This window comes from Ambystoma mexicanum, chromosome 9 (assembly GCF_040938575.1).
Source record: "Ambystoma mexicanum isolate Mex_15411 chromosome 9, UKY_AmexF1_1, whole genome shotgun sequence".
Lineage (NCBI taxonomy): Eukaryota > Metazoa > Chordata > Amphibia > Caudata > Ambystomatidae > Ambystoma > Ambystoma mexicanum.
The window spans coordinates 1,126,621-1,146,259 of NC_090931.1; the positions used below are offsets into that span (position 1 = coordinate 1,126,621).

Genomic DNA, 19,639 nt, shown 5'->3' on the forward strand with positions numbered 1-19,639 from the left:
CTGTTTAGGCTCGTCATTCACTCTGTGCTGTGTTCTTACCTAGGCAGTCTTGTGCACGGACATTGGCGCCATTTTCAAGAAGCAGTTTCACAATCTGGGTATTTCCTGCGCAGGCAGCGAAGGATAGAATGTGCTCACCTGCCGAAGACCAGGGGGAAAAAGACAGGATCGGTGTGTGATTATTACATGTGAACCGCAATGAGAGCACACACACACGGCCGCCTAGAAGCAAGACGACAGACAGGGAACACAGTGGCCAGAGGTAAGACAGCTTGAAATGCCCTCCCCCCCACCCCCCGCCAAGGACAGATGTTTCAATAACGCCTTCCCCTTGCCCCAAACCCTGGATCTGACCTTCAAGCACACTGTGAACTCATTGCATTGTGTAATCCTCCTTTAGTAAAAAGAGTGGGGTGTTCTTGCCAGCTCAAATTCAACCGTGCGCCTGATTTACACTTGAATTCTCAAAACAGTGTTGCAGAAATGTGAGGCAAAAAGAGGCAGTGACCCCCAACCTCTTATCATAACAATGAAAACCAATTGGTCACTCATTCGATTACCACGTGTCGGCAGGAAACGACGCGTGGTAATCGAATGTACTCTTTTCAGGAGGGATTTAACCCCCTTGATTGCCCTGTTCTTCGGATTTGAATCTATATATCTAATGAAACTTAGCCTAATTTTGCCCTGATTTGAGAAAGACACTGGGCCTCATTATGAGTCCGGCGGTAACTGAGGCGGTAAAACCACCTGGTTACCGCTGGACTTGTATTACCATTCCGCCTCCGTGACTCCCGGAAATACCAGGGCATTATGACCCTGGTGTCCCGGGAATTCCGGAGGCGGAATTGGGTAAATCCCCATTCCCATTGAGTCCCATAGGACTCAATGGGAATGGGGAAGTGGAAACACCGGCACCATCTCTTGACGGTGCTGGTGTTTCCACGTCCGCCTGCAGGCGGGTGGTGTTAAACCCGCCAGGTTAGACCTGGCGGGAATGACACCTCCCGCCTGCAGAACTCATGATCACCCGCTATGGAAACAACGGTGGCGGCGGGTTTACCACCACTTAGGCCGGTCAAGTGGCACAGCGAGTAGAGCGCTCGCTTTGACATCTGTGCAGAGCCTGCTTACGCAGGTTCGAATCCCGGCCGGGCCAAACTCAGCCTTTCATCCTTCCGAGGTCAATAAATGAGCACCACACACCGTGGGTAATAATAAGCAGCGCTCAGATACCTGAGGGTTCATAGCGCTATATAAATGCTAAATTATTATTATTATTATTACTGTTGTTTCCATAACGGGTGAGTTGTAATGAAACACGTGTAATCCAATATATTGGGCATTGTTTGTTTTCATTTACTACTTTTGCTTGTGTGACTTCAAACACTAAAAAAGGATTACTTTTCACAGATCAAGTGTGGTGCAGTTCTTTATTGTGTGCGGCCAATTGGTTTTCATAATCCTCCTTTAGGACCTACAGGGGCCGTGGGGGCTGTCCTGGTGTACCCACCCACCGTGTGAATAGCTGTGGGGGCGTCCCAAGAGCTCCTTGTGTGTTCCGAATCACCCTGCCTTCTAGGATCATGGGATAATAATACATCATGGATGGAGTAAGGAACTAGAGCGCTTCTGCCCCTCGTTTGGCCACATTCCAGACCATCTAATGTGGGAGGCCCAAGTGTAGCAAACGGCAGCAGCATGCCAAGAGGGCAGGGGTGTTGCTAAGTCTGGAAAAGATCCAGGGCTACATTAATGTGTGGACTGTCGAGACACAGGCTATTTAGCCTTTTGGCTGTAGCCCAGGAGCTTCTGTGCGGGGTTACAACCAAAATACCCAGATCTATAACCCTCTCAGAAAATCTTCGATATCGGCGCAACTCTGCTTCGCGCCACAATGCAGCGCACTGAAACGATTACTTCTGTGCAGTGCTAAAAGCCTGCTGTGCGCTCAAGGAAAGGCCCTGGCAGGCAAAATACAGAAGATGAAATGATCAAAAGTCTGCAGGGTGATATCTCTCTGACACTGGTGGGCCTCAGAACAAAAGACAGAGAGACCTGAGAGCCTCCTGAGGGCAACATCTCATACACAGGCAGAGTTCAGAGCCAGGATGGAGAGAAAACAAAGAACCTGCTGAGGGCTACATCTCAGACACTCTCAGAAGACAGACCCAGATGAGGAGATAAAATGAAGAGCTTGCTTAGGGATATATCTCAGACACTGGCAAAGGTCAGAACCAGAGGAGGAGAGAACATGAACGGTCTTGAGAGGCCTACCTCCCGGACACTGCCAGACGACAGACACAGAGGAGGAGAGAAAACAAAGAGACTGCTGCTGAGAGCTACACCTAAGACAGTGGCAGACATCAGACCCAGTGGAGGAGAGAAAACAAAGAGCCTGCTGAGGATGAAGGCACGCCCCTGAATGCTCACGCCAGAAAACACACAACCTGCTATAGAAAAAAGGCCACGAGATTTCTTGCAAGGATAACAAGTTTAATCTCACAAAAAGTAAGGGTGCAAGGGTGCAAGCAAAGAACTCTGCTGCTCGAGAATGTTCTGGGGGGAATTAATACAAGCAGAGGCTAATAGGGCACATCATCATCATCACTATTGGGTAGAGACTTGTATGGCTGGTTGGTGAGACCCTTTACATGGGCCTGCTCCATAGGGGAGGTCAGGCTGCGATTGGTTCCAGCCCCATCTGTCTGTCTTCTATCAAGTGGGGTCAGCTGTGCCAATCTCTCCAGGGACTGAAGGTCGTGCTCCTCACGTGTTGCTATTACAGAGTTACTTTTGTAAGATACTACTACTCTATCATTATGGCCTGCACCTGGGAAACTCAGGGACTGGCACAGGGGGAGGAACACGATCATACTGACCCACACATTCTTTGCTCAGTACATATCGCACTCTCTGCACCCAAGACTTCCACCCTTGCTTTGGACTATAATTTATTCCTCCCTGTACCTCGTATTACAAAAGGTGCCATTTATGGGGTAAGGTGAAACGGTTGTATCCGTTTAGATATTTTATGACCACTGGTTTTATGGTTAGTGGTCTTAGGTCACCCAATATCACGGAATTCAGGGTTCTTGGACTGGGTCAATTGTGGGTGCATTACTCCTGGTGGGCTGGGTGGGGATTGGAGATTTGCAGGTGGCCGGGCTGTGATGAATGTACCTGGCGGGGAGCCTGGTGCTGTCTCTTGGCCTTGCAGGGCACATTCCTTTTCTGGATATCATGAAATTGCAATTGTTATGAAACAAAGGGAAGTTACTTTGGGAATTAGCAGCCCAGGTCCTTCACTCATGGGCGCTTGAGCCTGTTCAGGTTTTTCCAGCAGGCTTACGTTTACCGAGCGGCCATGCAGGATTGAATGTGTCTAGGTTAACTTGAAAATGGCATCTCTTTATACGTGCGCACTAAGTTTATACGTCTGTAATTCCTGCAATATTAGGTTTGCGCCAGGTTCCTTAGCACGGCCCTCTCCCCCCTATTACATCGCATGTCTATCTATGGGACTCGCCTCACTCTAAAGCGTCCAGGGGGGTGGGAAAGGTTAATTTCCTTCCCAGCATTCCCCCCTTTTGTTACTTCTACAGTAAAGAATTCCCCTGCATACTTGTGTTCATTATCCCTGCTCACTGCAGCTTCATGAGGTGGTTTTCGCTTGATTGGAATCCATGCCCTTCATACATCTGCAGGTTTTCTCCCACTTGTGCATACTCTTCGGGAGTGCATGTCATGCAGATACATCCCTTTCCCCTGCCAAATCAATCCTTACTTCCTTATACATTTCAGGGTCAGGGGGAGGGACAATGATCATGTGGTATAGTCTGTCTACTCCATCTCCATAGGGTATGGGGACCATGCGGGGGATAGAGAGGTTGCTTTGTATTTCTATCTTCTTTGTACTATGATGTACTTTTGAAACGCCAATTGAAACCATCATCATTGCCCTATTAGGAACTGCTTTGGCACAAAAATCGGAGTCCCAGTGGGCACGTACAGAAGAGAACCAGGATGAACACGATGACAGGTACCAGCCTCTTCACCAGGGCTCCCAGCCAGAATGGGTCCCAGCTGAATGCCATTGTAAACCAGTCCTCTTCTTGGATGCCAGCTTTGTTTTTCATTTGGACCCCTAGACCATGTACCGCAGTTATGACGTGGGCCAGGGACCCATTTTCTGCATCTTGAGAAGGTACAAACGTGCAATATGAACTCCCATCATTTTGCACAAGCCTCCTTCCATTGCCATCAGCATATTTAGGTTGTAGCAGTTCTGCATCGTCATCAACCTTAGGGCACGCAGCTCGACCTTTATCACATTGAACCCCTGCTCAGTGTCATTTCCCAACTGGACTAGTTCCCAGCATACAATCTGCAGCCATTTGGCATTGGCTCATGCTTGTACGCCGGTTAGCAAGAGCGAGGCAAAAAAAAGTCTCAGCTGAGTTAAACAATCATTATTCTTTGGGTATCTCTTCAAGTAGTGCTGATGAGTCTTTGGATAGATAGTTTGATGTTCTCTTTTTTCTTTGTAGTTTGTCACTTTGGCTCTTCCCAGGGAGGATGTGAAATTCTGGCGGTGGCAGTGAGTTTTTTCTTCGACTGCTGGGGAGAATGTTGGTACTTTGTCAGGCATTAGCCCCTCTTTCAGGTGTTATTCTGGGACTCTAGTAGTGCCGAGTGTAACGTGTCCAGAGAACAACATCCCCCCCATGATGGTGGGAGGTAAAAATGTGCTTGTTGTCCACACACCCAGTAGTAGTCCATCAGTGCTGCCCTGCCCCTCCTCAGGTCCGGAATCAGCAATGTTCTGTTGCATCACTCGTTGGAGCAGACAAAGAAAGTTCCTTCTCTGTGGAAGCACTGCTCATAGTTCTCCTCTCAGTGCACTTTCACTGGCTTCTCCATTGCTGCAATGCATGTCAGTTTTGTGACATGCTCTCTCCATATTTGTGCACATTTTCTTCCCACAAATGCCACAGTTTTCTCTTCATATCCCAGAGGCCTTCAGCTCGGCAACTGAGCATTGTTTCCTGCCACTTGTTTACATATTTCGCTCTGCCAGTCATTAAATATGGCTGATGTAAGCAGTTGATGTCAGTCGGGTTGGTCTTGCATTTGAGGGTGCCTGGATTGACAAGCTCTAGCCGCATGCTGTGTGCCTGGAAGGTGCCTTTTAGTCTACATAGCGCAAGATGAACCAGGCATTGTGCCTTTATAATTTGGACGTCCTGTGGTACTAAAACCTTGGGTGCCCCTGATGCGTGCGGTATCAACGAGCATACATATCAACTACTGTTGGTCGTTCGTCTTCCCACCACACTCATATCCGAATACCAGCTGTTTAAATCGTCAGGACGAAAAATATCTTCAATGGAATCCATGCCTAGGCCATGGTATGCATCGCATTTGGGCCTACGCGCTTGCCTTTTCATTCTATCTTGGCGCAATATATACCTCCTTGATGGTAAACTACTGCTAACATTGGTACTACTGCTACTATTCATGCTACAAAGGAAGTTTTTAACTGTGGGAAATAGTATTTCTAACATTTTGCTCATGCCCACACTCATTCAGGCACTGGTGTTACTTGTTTGGGACGTATTGTACATATATACAGTTGTGTTTCACAGTTCGGTTATATTGAGAGGTGTACTTTCATTCAGGTTCCTTCTCTACCCCTCTTTTAGATGGCTTGCCCAGATAAAAGATGAGCCCAATACATTCCCAACATAAACATAAGTATGGTGAACAATATGGCAGTGAAGTGAAGTGGAGGCCACAATTTAAGGAATATAATCTTGTAGAACTAATAACACTTCTATCTCTATGCAATGAGTAATTTGATGTTGAGCGCTCCATATTCTTCCTGTCCTCCTGTAATGGGAACAAAAATTAGTGAGGGGGGGTGAGGGGAAGAGTAGGAAAGGGGAAGGCAGAGGGAGAGACAGAGAGAGACAGAGAGAGAGAGGGAGGGTGAGAGAGAGAGAATGAGATAGATAGAGAGAGAACAAGACAGAGAAAAGGAGAGAGGGATGGATATTTTGTTGTAATTTAAGGTGCTTATGCTTTTAGCAGCAATGCATATTTTCTTTCAGGTAACTGTTACATTATTACTTAATGTGAGGTAGATTGGTTGTTCATTTTAAGATACTGGGGAGGAGTTTGGCAGGGCTCTACGAACATCTGAGAGGTTTATCCAATATCAAAGCCCTTTCACCTTTACTGCGAACACCACTTCATAAGGCCCATGGAGCCTAGGGTTATTCCAATTGGGCACAAAACTCCTGACATATACTAGCTCACCCAGCAACAATGGTTGGGTGGGCGTGGTGTCTCTGTTAGGTTCATCTGCAGTTCTTTGTGGACTGTCTGGGTGAGGTGGCGCAATCTCAGGAGGATAGCTCCTCAGCAGTGTGCTTGCTTTGGAAGCAAGACGACACGGGGCAACACCGGTTTGATCCCCGGATCCGTGATTAGAAACATCATGGTATTAAGTGTGTTATAAATAACCAATCATATCATATCATATCTGTCACATGACACATTTGATCGCACGTGTTAGATTTTGTTAAGTATTCTTTGAAATCCTTGAGTAAAACTGATGCAGCTCTATGGGCATCTGATGCCCTTCTGACCACAGAGATGGGTGTGCCTTTGCTTGCCTGTTACTATTTCATCTGGTGAAAGGTGATGGTCTTTACTTGGCCGAGTGTGCAAATTGAACAGGGCCAGGGGTAAACAATGCAACCAGGAATTGTTTAGGGTGGTGCAAAGTTTAGAAAGCTAACTTTTGAGAAGGCAGTTTATTTGTTCCACAATGCTATTTGCTTGGGGGTAATACATTGAGCGCATACCGTGTTTAATGCCAAGTAGTGCTGTGGTTTATTTGAAGAGCTTGTTGAAAAAGTGGGTGCCATTATTGGACCTTAAAACATTGCACACCCCCCATCAAGGAAAAACCTTGTAGACCAGACATTTGGTGGCACACTTGGCATCTGGGTGGGCACACAGGCCAGCCTCAACCAACCGAGTGAAGGGGCACACCACAACAATGAGAAATATCGTATTCTGGTATATCTCTCACCCATGTCCGCATAATCAGTATGGAGTTCACGGAATGGCCCAATGGGGTGGGGTAGAGTGCCTCGTAACACACTGAGCATCATTCCAGTGCTGAACACTTGGCATGTTGTGCACTGTATAACCATTGTTGTGAGGTGTTCCTGGAGGTTTGGTAGAACCAGTCCTCCTGGATGTCTGCGGCAATGTGTTGTTTCGAACTGTGAGAGGGGTAGTGTAATTGCTCTAATGCTGTGTGTAATAGTTCAATGGGAATTACAGCTTTGCCAGTGCTTTGCTGTATGCATAAGAGATCAGTGGGTGATTGTATGCCCCCTCACTTGAGCCAAATGTCCTTTTCTTCCTGTCATGCTCTGCATTGGAGCACTTTTATTTGTAATGTGGGCACTGTCATGTATGGGTCCTTCTCTGGTCGTGCTGAAGGGGTAGTGACAACGTACTCAGCAAGTGTGGGCACTGGGTGATATGCTGCCGTTTTGGCCGCCGCATCCGTGGTTATGTTTCTCAAAGAACTTTCATCAGTATTATTGGTATGGGTGGTGCATTTGATGACTGCCAGTACAGATTGCTCTATTAGGGCAGAAATCAGGGCATTTAGTAGTGCTGCATGTTGTACGGGTGAACCGCCTGCCTGTCCGAAGCCCCTTCTTTTCCAGTGCGAGAGAAAAGCGTGCAACGTTGTGGTGACATATGCTGAGTCTGAGTAGATGGTCACATGACAGTCCTTCGATGCACAAAGCACTTCTATGAGCCCTGTGAGTTCGGCTGCTTGTGCTGAGTAGTGCATAGGTAGTCTTTTCATTACTAATGTTTTATATTCCCCTGCTTCTAAGCGCACCACTGCCACCCTAGTCTCTGTCCTGTGTCCTGGTCAATTGTCACTGACCCGTCAACGAAAAGCACCTCACTCTCCTCTAGGGGACTGTACTTTGATCTGGGGATGTCATCCTTTTCACCCTCATATGTGGCACAGTCGTGTTGTTCCAAGCCTCTGTCCGTGCACGCTTGCGTTAGAAATGTGGCAGGATTTACTGTCTTACATCGCACTACATGGATGTTCAGGATCAAGATGATGATCTCGTATACTGATGCCCTCTGGGTGGTCAGGGTGTACTTCGATATTTCTAATGTCACAAACTCTGACTGCTCCACGTACAATGTTACTGAGCCTCCGGCTTGTGGAGCTTTTCTTGATAGCGAAGGCAGCTGCAGTGAGAGCTCGTTCGCATGCGAACTGTCCTTGCATCACTGAATCCAGTGTACTGCTGTAGTAGTCAGGCGATTTATGGCCCATTGTGCTCTTCTGTGTCATCACCACAGTCATAAGTGTGCCATTGGAATGAGAAAATATGTTACATTCCTTCGTGTAGTCAGGAGTGGCGATAACTGGGGCTATCGAAATCATTTCTTTTAAGTCGTTGAAGTTTTGCACCATGTCTGCTGTCCATTCTACCTTATGATTTCCCTTTTTTGCTTCCTTGAGGCCCTGTAAGAGCAGTATTGTGTAGGCTGCGTAGTCCAGAATCTAAGCCCTGCAGTAGTTGCATAACCATATGTCTTTTACTGTAACTGGCTTGGGTGTGGCGTGCACAGTCGCTGCTCTGTCTGGTATGATTCTTTTGATGTCTGCTGAAATTAGCTGTCCTAAGTACAGTACCTCAAGCTGGCAGTATTGGACTTGGCCTTGTGAACCTTATATCCCTTACGGGCTAACAGCTGCAGTAGGGTAATGGAGTCTTTACAGCGGTTTTGCTCACTTTCACTGCACACTAACAAGTTGTCCACATACTGGATGACCATGCTGGGCATAGGGATGTTACCTAAGTCTTCATGCAATATCCTGTTGAATATGCTTGGGCTCTCGCAATACCCCTGGGGAAAAGAAGTGTGCTCATAGTCCTTTCCTCCTTGTATGAATACTGTGAGGTACTGTGAGTTTGGGTGCAATGGAATAGAGAAGAAGGTGTTCTTTAAATCGACCACTGTGAAGTGTGCTGCTTCTTTGGGGATGCTTCTCAAAATGGAGGCAGGGTTCAGAACCAGAGGAAATTATTTTTGCACTATGTCATTGTCTTCAAAAAGTTCTGCATCTGTCAATTCCTTGAGGGGTCTGGTGGGATCAATGCACAATACAGTGTGCCACTGGTACCCTTTCCTGTTGGTGCCAAGGACAACAATTCTTTTAGCAGATACCAACAACCCTTGCAGATCTAGCGACATTATGGTGTCTGCTTCTAACTCTGGCGAAACTACATGGTGGAAAATGAAATCAGTTGGCCCTCTCCAGCAGGCTTTGGTAATTTGCGGCACTGCTTGCACAAGCACTGTTATGCCATAGATGAACAAGACTGGTTCCACAGGAGTGCCTCGCACCACTGCGTCACCAGCCATGGTGTGTATTACGAGCATCGCCCTCATTGAGAACATACCTGGCATTGTGGAGGCAATGCTGCTGTCCGTGAGTGACATCCTCATGTTCAACTTGCTAAGCAGATCCCTGACAAGCAGTTGACAGTAGAGCTCTCAGAATACAGTAGGGGAAAGCGTACTACTCGTCCTCCCACCTTTACACCTTTACATCTACACCTGTTGTACATGGAACCATTAAAATAGCCCCAGAGAATCCCTGTGTGTCGAGAGTTTTTCCAGATAATGGGAAGTCACCTTCACTGATGCATGATTGCTCAGCGCCTGAATCTACCATAAAGATGAATTGTTTGTTTCCTATCTCTGCCCCACCAGGGGTTCCTCCTCTGGGCTGAGGGTCATCGACAGGACTGGACATGCAAGTGCTCTCTGTTGGCTGTCCTAGTCAGGATATGTGTCTGTCCCCGGGAATGAGAAAGGGTTTCCCCCTCCCACTGTGGCACCTTGGAACAGGGCCACTGTACCATTGGGTGCGCCGCCGAAGGAGTTCACATTCCCTACCTGCTGGAAGTTGTTGTGAGGTGGGTAGTGTTGCATTCCCTGTTGGCGGTGTCGCAGCAGGTAGGGCCTGGGATCTGTGGGGCTAACTGAGTATTAGCTTGATGTATTTCATATGGTATTGAGGTCATTCTGGGAGTCAGCCCTTGAGGGGCTGCTTGGGGTGATGGCCATAGTTCTGCTGGCCATAACTACATCCCATTCCTTGTCTATGCCTTCACTCCCTCTAGGAATGCCCCCACTTCCCAATGTTCCAGCATTGCCCCATTCCTCTTGCTCGGGGTCCCATCCCTCCGAACCCTCCCCCCTTGTTCCTCTGAACCCACCTCTTCCTTGCTGCTGCCCTCCATGCCACTGCCACCCAGAGAATTGTGGGTTTCCACCCCACTGTCCTTGTCCTCCTTCGGTCCATACCGCTGCTATTCTGGCATTTGTGAAGTTAGGGGTGTACTCCACCTCTTCTATCTGCATGGGCGTTGGTCCTGAGACCACCACAGTTTTGTACCAGTTTCACGTCCTCTGCCTGAGGCCTCTGAAGTGATTCCTTCATGTGCTCTTTTATCCTCCTACAATGGTGTACTTTTATGCTCTGAATCTCAGGCCACCCCATCGTCCCGACCCCCACAATTTTGTCGAGCGCCTTTTGCACTTCTTTGGGCAGGCCTTGTTTTACTATAAAATAGAAAAAGGGTATTGACTGGTCCCAGGCGTTACCCATTTCTGCCCTCCATATCTCTTGAACCTTATGAATGAATTGCACAGCGTCCTCTTCATCACCCATGGTACACTGCATAATAGACAGTAAATCTGGTGTGTCCGAGAAAGCTCGCTGCAGCGCGTCCCACATCTTTGCTCTAATCTTATTTAAGGATGCTCCATCATGAGCATCGTTGCTCAGGGTTATTCTGGGTACCCCACCTTCACCCACTCATTGGCAGCCTGGTCACCGACAGTGGCCACCAATAAGCTTTTCATATCAACTACTGCTAGGGATACCACCACTGTTTGCTTTTCGAAAGCTTATATCCATTTCCCAGTGCCCATCATAAGGGCCAGAAGCACCTTTATTAGGATGTTTTTGTCCATCTGTGCCCACGGCACATTGTGCTGCCTCCCTGAACCCTTGTGTATTAGGGATTTTTGTATTTTTAGTTTGCTCCTCCTGCTCTTTGTTGCACATCCTTTTTTCCTTGCTACTGCCATCAAGCCAAACTTTTCTCTCAACCTGTCGTCCCATAAGTTTTCCACTCTCGGGGTTCATTGAGGCTCTTGTTCTGCCTCCCCATTCTCATCGTCCTCAACCTCAATGAACGTGCTCCACTCATCTTTGTCTCACCTACGGAAACCAACATTCTCATAACCCAGGCTGTCCGTGTTACTATCACGCTCTTACGTCTGGTTTTTATGGGTACGTTATCTATCCGGAATAAAAAATCTCCTGACTTCCACTCATCCATCCCCTGCTGCACTGGTGGGTCTGTTTTGGTTATGTCACATGCCACCCGCAGTCTGGCTAGTTCTGTATGTGTCGATGTCATTGCTATTTCTAGGTCTCTTGGATTAACATCTGCGTGCACTGCAACATTTGGAGGGGAGACATATGGGGTGGTGGGGCAGTCACTGGTGTTGAAACATTTGAACCTCTTGACACATACGTTGGGTTTGTGTATCACACGGTGGGACAGGCTGCTGAAGGATATATTCCCTTATGTCCCTTCAATGCCTTACCATCTCCGCTTGGGGCTGCGCCTTTGCTTTCTTTGCGCGCCCCTCCCTCCCCCTCACACTCATTTGTATCCTTGAACATCTTCCACAAGTTCAATATTTCCCTTCTGTTTTGTAAGTGTTTCCCTTTTTACTTTGCTGTCAGATAGATGGACATGTGTTCTAGCATACTCCTGTCAAAGGAGCCCTGCTCTGGCCATGAGCGGGGTATCCCCCCTCCCCTAATCTTGGTCACTGACTGGTTGTGATAATTCTTTATCCTGTCGCAGTGCAGCAGCAGGCCTTACACATGTACTCTATGGGCGTTTCTCCCCCCATGGTCCAGTCTGCCATGTGCTTGATGGTGGTACTACGCCTGTAATCCCTCACACAGTTGTATAGTTTATTGTCAAAAATACAATTTAATTTATCCCCCTCTCTTTGTCAGCAAAAAGTTCAAAAAATACTTTTTCTTCCCCCACACCCCTGCCTCTCCTTTTGGTCTTCTTACTCACACAAACCACACTCTCTGCATATACCCACAAACCACAAAACACCCATCCTGGGCCTCCTCCCTAAACAATAAAATACATGAATAAAACAAACTAAAATAACAAGCTAAAATAAAAACCTCTGCTATGCCCGAGCCGTCTAATTATACGGGGCTCCTATGTATTTTCCTCTTTTCTTCTTCATTAAGCAATGGTTGTGGCACCACCTTCCCCCCTTACTCAGGGAGGCTCCCTATCTTCCTGTTTTCCTTTCCTTATTAGTCTACATAAAAAGTTAATAAAAACAAAACAAATGCATGCCACACTCCCAATCTCAATGTCTGCATGTTCACATTTCCCAATACATCTGTCCCGTACTTGTTATCCCTTGCAAGGCTATACTCACATGGGTATGTTCACACAAATTCCTCCATTCACGGGATTCCAGCAACACTGGCCTGCACTTCGACTTGGGGCGACACCCTGCTCCAAAGAGCAGACAGGATTCTGTAAAGACGGCTCCTGTAAAGCCACTCAGGGATGCGCGTGTATGGAATTGGTATCTGTAGGTGGGTGCAGCCCTTCAAGAGAGGTTGCCTCGATACCTCTGCAACTAAGGGGGCACTGGGATCACATTGGGGTCACCAAATGAAGGTACGCCCCTGAATACTCACGTAAGAAGAAATACAACCCACTAGGGAAAAAAGCGAAGATATTTCTTGCAAGGATAACATGTTGAATCACACAAAAAGTAAGTGTGCAAGCAAAGAACTCTGCTGCTCGAGAATGTTCTGGGGGGAATTAGTACAAACAGAGGCTAATAGGGCAGCACGTCATCATCACTATTGAGTAGAGACCCGTATGGCTGGTTGGTGAGACCCTATACATGGGCCTGCTCCATAGGGGAGGTCAGGCTGTGATTGGTTACAGCCCCATCGGCTCGTCTTCTATCACAGGGGGTCAGCTGTGCTCATCTCTCCAGGGACTGAAGGTCGTGCTCCTCACATGTTGCTATTAAAGAGTTACTATTGTAAGATACTACTACTCTATCATTATGGCCTGCACCTGGGAAACTCAGGGACTGGCACAGGGGGAGGAACACGATCATGCTGACCCACACATTCTTTGCTCAGTACATATCCCACTCTCTGCACCCAAGACTTCCACCCTCGCTTTGGACTATCATTCATTCCTCCCTGTACCTCGTATTACAAAGGGTGTCATTATGGGATAAGGTGAAATGGCCATGTTTGTTTAGATCTTTTATGATCGCGGAATTCAGCGGACTTGGACTGGGTCAGTTGTGGGTGCCATTACTGCTGGTGGGCTGGGTGGGGGTTGGAGATCTGCAGGTGGCTGGGATTTGATGAATGTGCAATGCAAAGAGACTGGTGCTGTCTCATGGCCTTGCAGAGTGCATTCTTTTTTGGCATAACACGTAATTGCAACAGTTAAGGAACAAAGGGAAGTTTCTATGGGAATTAGAAGCGTGGGTCCTTCTCTGATCGGCACATGAGCTTGTTTAGGTTTCTCCATCAGGCCTATGTTTACCGCATGGCCATGCAGGATTGAATGTGTCTACCATATCTAGAAAACCGCGTCCCTTTATACACGCGCGCTAAGTCTATACATCTGAAATTCATGCAATGTTATGTTTGTGCCGGGTTCCTTCACACAGCCCTCTCCCCCCAATATATCGCACATCTATCTACAGGACTCGCCTCACTGTAAAGCGCCTAGGAGAGTGGGAAAGGTTCATTTCCTTCCCAACAAGCGCTACATCTCAAACACTGTCAGAAGTCAGACTCAGAGGGGGAAAGAAAATGAAGAGCCTGCTGAGGGCTACTTCTCAGGCACTGTCAGACGTCAGACCCAGATGAGAGAAAATGAAGAGCCTGCTGATGGTTACATCTCAGACACTGGGAGAGTTCAGACCCAGGAAGGAGAGAAAACAAAGAGCCTGCTGATGGCTACTTCTCATAAGCAGGCAGAGTTCAGAGCCAGAGGAGGATAGAAAACGAAGAGCTTTCTGAGGGTTACATCTCATACATAGGCAGAGTTCAGACCCAGGAAGGAGAGATAACAAAGAGCCTGCTGAGGCCTACATCTCACACACTGTCAGATGTGAAACCCAGAGGAGGATAGAACATGAAGAGCCTGCTGAGGGCTACATCTCATACACAGGCAGAGTTCAAACCCAGGAAGGAGAGAAAACAAAGAGCTTGCTGAGGGCTACATCTCTGACACTGGTGGAGGCCAGACCCAGAGGAGGAGATAAAATGAAGAGCCTGCTGAGGCCTACATCTCAGACACTGGCAGAGGTTAGACCCAGCGGAGGAGAGAAACCAAAGAGCCTGCTGGTGGCTATATCTCAGACACTGGCTGAGGTCAGACCCAGAGGAGGAGAGAACATGAAGAGCCTGATCAGGGCTGCATCTCAGACAGTGGCAGAGGTCAGTCCCATAGGAGGAGAGAAAACAAAGACCCTGCTGAAGGCTATATCTCAGAGACGGTCAGAGGTCAGACCCAGAGGAGGAAAGGAAACAAAGAGCCTGCAGAGGGCTACATCTCAGACAGTGGCTGAGGTCAAACCCACAGGAGGAGAGAAAATGAACAGCCGATAAGGGCTACATCTCAGACACTGGCAGAGGTCAGACCCACAGAAGAGAGAAAACAATTAGCCTGCTGAGGCCTACATCTCAGACACTGTCAGAGGTAAGGCCCAGAGGAGGAGAGAACATGAAGAGCGTGCTGAGGGATATATCTCATACACAGGGAGAGTTCAGATGTAGGAACAAGAGAAAATGAAGAGCCTGATGTGGCCTACATCTCAGACTTTGGCAGAGGTCAGACCCAGAGGAGGAGAGAAATCGAAGACCCTGCTGAAACCTACACCTCAGACACTGTCAGAGGTGAGACCCGGAGGAGGAGAGAACATGAAGAACCTGCTGAGGGCTACATCCCATACACAGGCAGAGTTCAGACCCAGGAAGGAGAGAAAATTAAGAGCCTGATGTGACCTAAATCTCAGACACTGGCAGAGGTCAGACCTAGAGGAGGAGAGAAAACGAAGAGCCTTCTGAGGGTTACATCTCAGACACTGTCAGAGGTCAGACACAGAAGAGGACAGAAAATGAACAGTCTGATGGCGGTACATCTCAGACACTGGCAGAGTTCCGACCAAGGAAGGAGAGAAAATGAATAGCCTGCTGAGGACTACATCTCAGACACTGGCAGAAGTCAGACCCAAAGGAGGAGAGAACATGAAGAGCCTGCTGAGGGCTACATCTCAGACACTGGCAGAGTTCCGACAAAGGAAGGAGAGAAAATGAATAGCCTGCTGAGGACTACATCTCTGGCACTGGCAGAGGTCAGACCCAGAGCAGGAGAGAACGCGAAGAGCCTGCTGAGGGCTAAATCTCAGACATTGGCTGAGGTCAGAACCAGAGGAAGAAAGAACATGAAGAGCCTACTAAGGGCTACATCTCAGACACTGGCTTAGGTCGGACCCAGAGGAGGAGAGAAAATGAAGAACCTGTTGAAGTCTACATGTCAGACACTGGCTGGGGTCAGACCCATAGGAGGAGAGCAAACGAACAGCCTGCTGCGGGCTGCATCTCAGACACTGGCTTAGGTAAGACCCAGAGGAGGAGAGAAAACGTATTGCCTGCTGAGGGCTCCATCTCAGACACTGTCAGAGGTCAGACCCAGAGGTGGAGAGAATAAGACGAGCCTGCTGAGGGCTACATCTGATACACAGGAAGAGTTCAGAACCAGGAAGGACAGAAAACCAAGAGCCTGTTGATGGCTACATCTCAGACACTGGCAAAGGTCAGACCCAGAGGAGGAGAGAAAGCGAAGAGCCTGCTGAGGGTTGTACTCAGACATTGTCTGAGACTAGATGTCAAAGATGGAATGTCAAGAGCCTGTGGCACGCTATATAGCGCTTAGTACAACAGAAACCAGTGATTGAGAGGAGAAAAAACCAACAGCTGGCAGAGAACTATATCCAAGATTCTTACAGGGTCGAACACAGAGAAACCTGCTCAGGGATATATCCCAGGTGCTAGGAAGAGGGCAAATGCTGAGAGAGATGGCAGAGGAGACCTTGGCTGAGGCAAGTGATATGTGGCTGGTGGGTTACAATATCACAGCCTGATGAATATTCTAATCAAGGGGGCAGGGATTCTCACTGGAAGGAGTATGTAAAATCTACTAGCATCAGCTAAGGACAGCAGTCTGTGACTAGAGGGTGAGAATATGCGAGACTGGCGCACACCTTTATGACAGACGTGGGGCGACTTGATAGTAGGTGAAATCAAGAAGTGAGTTGGGTGCTATTACCCAGACTGTGGTCCAAGAAGCGAGCTGGGTGCTATGACCCAGACTGTGGGCCATGAAGCAAGCTGGGTGCTATGACCCAGACTGTGGGGCAAGAAGCGAGCTGGGTGCTATGGCCTAGACTGTGGGCCAAGAAGTGAGCTGGGTGCTATGGCCCAGACTGTGGGCCAAAAAGCAAGCTTGGTGCTAGGACGCAGACTGTGGGCCAAGAAGCGAGCTGGGTGCTATGACCCAGGCTCTGGGCCAAAAAGCAAGCTGAGTGCTATGACCCAGGCTGTGGGCTAAGAAGCGAGCTGGGTGCTATGATCCAGATTGTGGGCCAAGAACCGAGCTGGATGCTATGGCCCAGACTGTGGGCCAAGAAGCAAGTTGGGTGCTATGACCCAGACTGTGGGCCAAGAAGTGAGTCGGGTGCTATGACCCAGACTGTGGGCCAAGAAGCGAGTTGAGTGCTATGACCCAGACTGTGGGCCAAGAAGCGAGCTGGGTGCTATGACCCAGTCTGTGGGCAAAGAAGCGAGCTGGGTGCTATGACCCAGGCTGTGGGCCAAGAAGCAAGTTGGGAGCTAGGACGCAGACTGTGGGCCAAGAAGCAAGACTGGTGCTATGACCCAGGCTGTGGGCCAAGAAGCGAGCTGGGTGCTATGACCCAGACTGTGGGCCAAGAAGCGAGCCGGGTGCTATGACCCAGGCTTTGGGCCAAGAAGCGAGTCAGGTGCTATAACCAAGGCTGTGGGCTAAGAAGCGAGTCGGGTGCTATGACCGAGGCTGTGGGTCAAGAAGCGAGCCCAAGAAGTGAGCTGGGTGCTATGACCCAGGCTGTGGGCTAAGAAGCGAGCCGGGTGCTATGACCCAGGCTGTGGGCCAAGAAGCGAGCTGGGTGCCAGGATGCAGACTGTGGGCCAAGAAGCGAGCTGGGTGCTATGACCCAGGCTGTGGGCCAAGAAGTGAGCTGGATGCTATAGCCCAGGCTGTGGGCTAAGATGCGAGCTGGGTGCTAGGACGCAGACTGTAGGCCAAGAAGCGAGCTGGGTGCTATGACCCAGGCTGTGGGCCAAGAAGGGAGCTGGGTGCTATGACCCAGGCTGTGGGCCAAGAAGCGAGCTGGGTGCTATGGCCCAGACTGTGGGCCAAGAAGCGAGCTGGGTGCTAGGATGCAGATTATGGGCCAAGAAGCGAACTGGGTGCTATGACCTAGGCTGAGGGCCAAGAAGCGAGCTGGGTGCTATGACTCAGGCTGTGGGCTAAGAAGCGAGCTGGGTGCTAGGGCCCAGACTGTGGGCCAAGAAGCGAGCTGGGTGCTAGGACGCAGACTGTGGGCCAAGAAGTGAGCTGGGTGCTATGACCCAGTCTGTGGGCAAAGAAGCGAGCTGGGTGCTATGACCCAGGCTGTGGGCCAAGAAGCAAGTTGGGAGCTAGGACGCAGACTGTGGGCCAAGAAGCAAGACTGGTGCTATGACCCAGGCTGTGGGCCAAGAAGCGAGCTGGGTGCTATGACCCAGACTGTGGGCCAAGAAGCGAGCCGGGTGCTATGACCCAGGCTTTGGGCCAAGAAGCGAGTCAGGTGCTATAACCAAGGCTGTGGGCTAAGAAGCGAGTCGGGTGCTATGACCGAGGCTGTGGGTCAAGAAGCGAGCCCAAGAAGTGAGCTGGGTGCTATGACCCAGGCTGTGGGCTAAGAAGCAAGCCGGGTGCTATGACCCAGGCTGTGGGCCAAGAAGCGAGCTGGGTGCCAGGATGCAGACTGTGGGCCAAGAAGCGAGCTGGGTGCTATGACCCAGGCTGTGGGCCAAGAAGTGAGCTGGATGCTATAGCCCAGGCTGTGGGCTAAGATGCGAGCTGGGTGCTAGGACGCAGACTGTAGGCCAAGAAGCGAGCTGGGTGCTATGACACAGGCTGTGGGCCAAGAAGGGAGCTGGGTGCTATGACCCAGGCTGTGGGCCAAGAAGCGAGCTGGGTGCTATGGCCCAGAGTGTGGGCCAAGAAGCGAGCTGGGTGCTAGGATGCAGATTATGGGCCAAGAAGCGATCTGGGTGCTATGACCTAGGCTGAGGGCCAAGAAGCGAGCTGGGTGCTATGACTCAGGCTGTGGGCTAAGAAGCGAGCTGGGTGCTAGGGCCCAGACTGTGGGCCAAGAAGCGAGCTGGGTGCTAGGACGCAGACTGTGGGCCAAGAAGTGAGCTGGGTGCTATAGCCCAGGCTGTGGGCTAAGATGCGAGCTGGGTGCTAGGATGCAGACTGTATCCCAAGAAGCGAGCTGGGTGCTATGACCCAGGCTGTGGGCCAAGAAGTGAGCTGGGTGGTATGACCCAGGCTGTGGGCCAAGAAGCGAGCTGGGTGCTATGGCCCAGACTGTGGGCCAAGAAGCGAGGTGGGTGCTAGGACACAGACTATGGGCCAAGAAGCGAGCTGGGTGCTATGACCCAGGCTGTGGGCCAAGAAGCGGGCTGGGTGCTATGACTCATGCTGTGGGCTAAGAAGCGAGCTGGGTGCTAGGGAACAGACTGAGGGCCAAGAAGCGAGCTGGGTGCTAGGACGCAGACTGTGGGCCAAGAAGCGAGCTGGGTGCTATGACCCAGGCTGTGGGCCAAGAAGCGAGCTGGGTGCTATGACCTAGGCTGTGGGCCAAGAAGCGAGCTGGGTGCTATGATCCAGGCTGTGGGCCAAGAAGCGAGCTGGGTGCTATGACCCAGGCTGTGGGCCAAGAAGCGAACTGGGTGCTAGGACACAGACTGTGGGCCAAGGAGCGAGCTGGGTGCTATGACCAAGGCTGTGGGCCAAGAAGCGAGCTGGGTGCTATGGGCCAGACTGTGGGCCAAGAAGCGAGCTGGGTACTATGATCCAGGCTGTGTGCCAAGAAGCGAGCTGGGTGCAATGACCCAGGCTGTAGGCCAAGAAGCGATCTGGGTGCTAGGACACAGACTGTGGGCCAAGGAGCGAGCTGGGTGCTATGACCCAGGCGGTGGGCCAAGAAGCGAGCTGGGTGCTATGAACCAGGCTGTGGTCCAAGAAGCGAGCTGGGTGTTATGACCCAGGCTGTGGGCCAAGAAGCGAGCTGGGTGCTATGACCCAGGCTGTGG

General features: G+C 49.8%; 1 protein-coding gene across 1 annotated transcript in view; it reads right to left on the reverse strand.

Moving 5' to 3' along the window:
• Positions 1-19,639, reverse strand: part of LOC138487597 (transient receptor potential cation channel subfamily V member 6-like) — a 629,667-nt gene that overhangs the window by 283,140 nt on the left and 326,888 nt on the right. Inside the window, exon 5 of the mRNA XM_069614064.1 lies at positions 40-138. Coding sequence (XP_069470165.1) covers positions 40-138 — 99 coding nt within the window. The remainder of the gene's footprint in view (positions 1-39; positions 139-19,639) is intronic.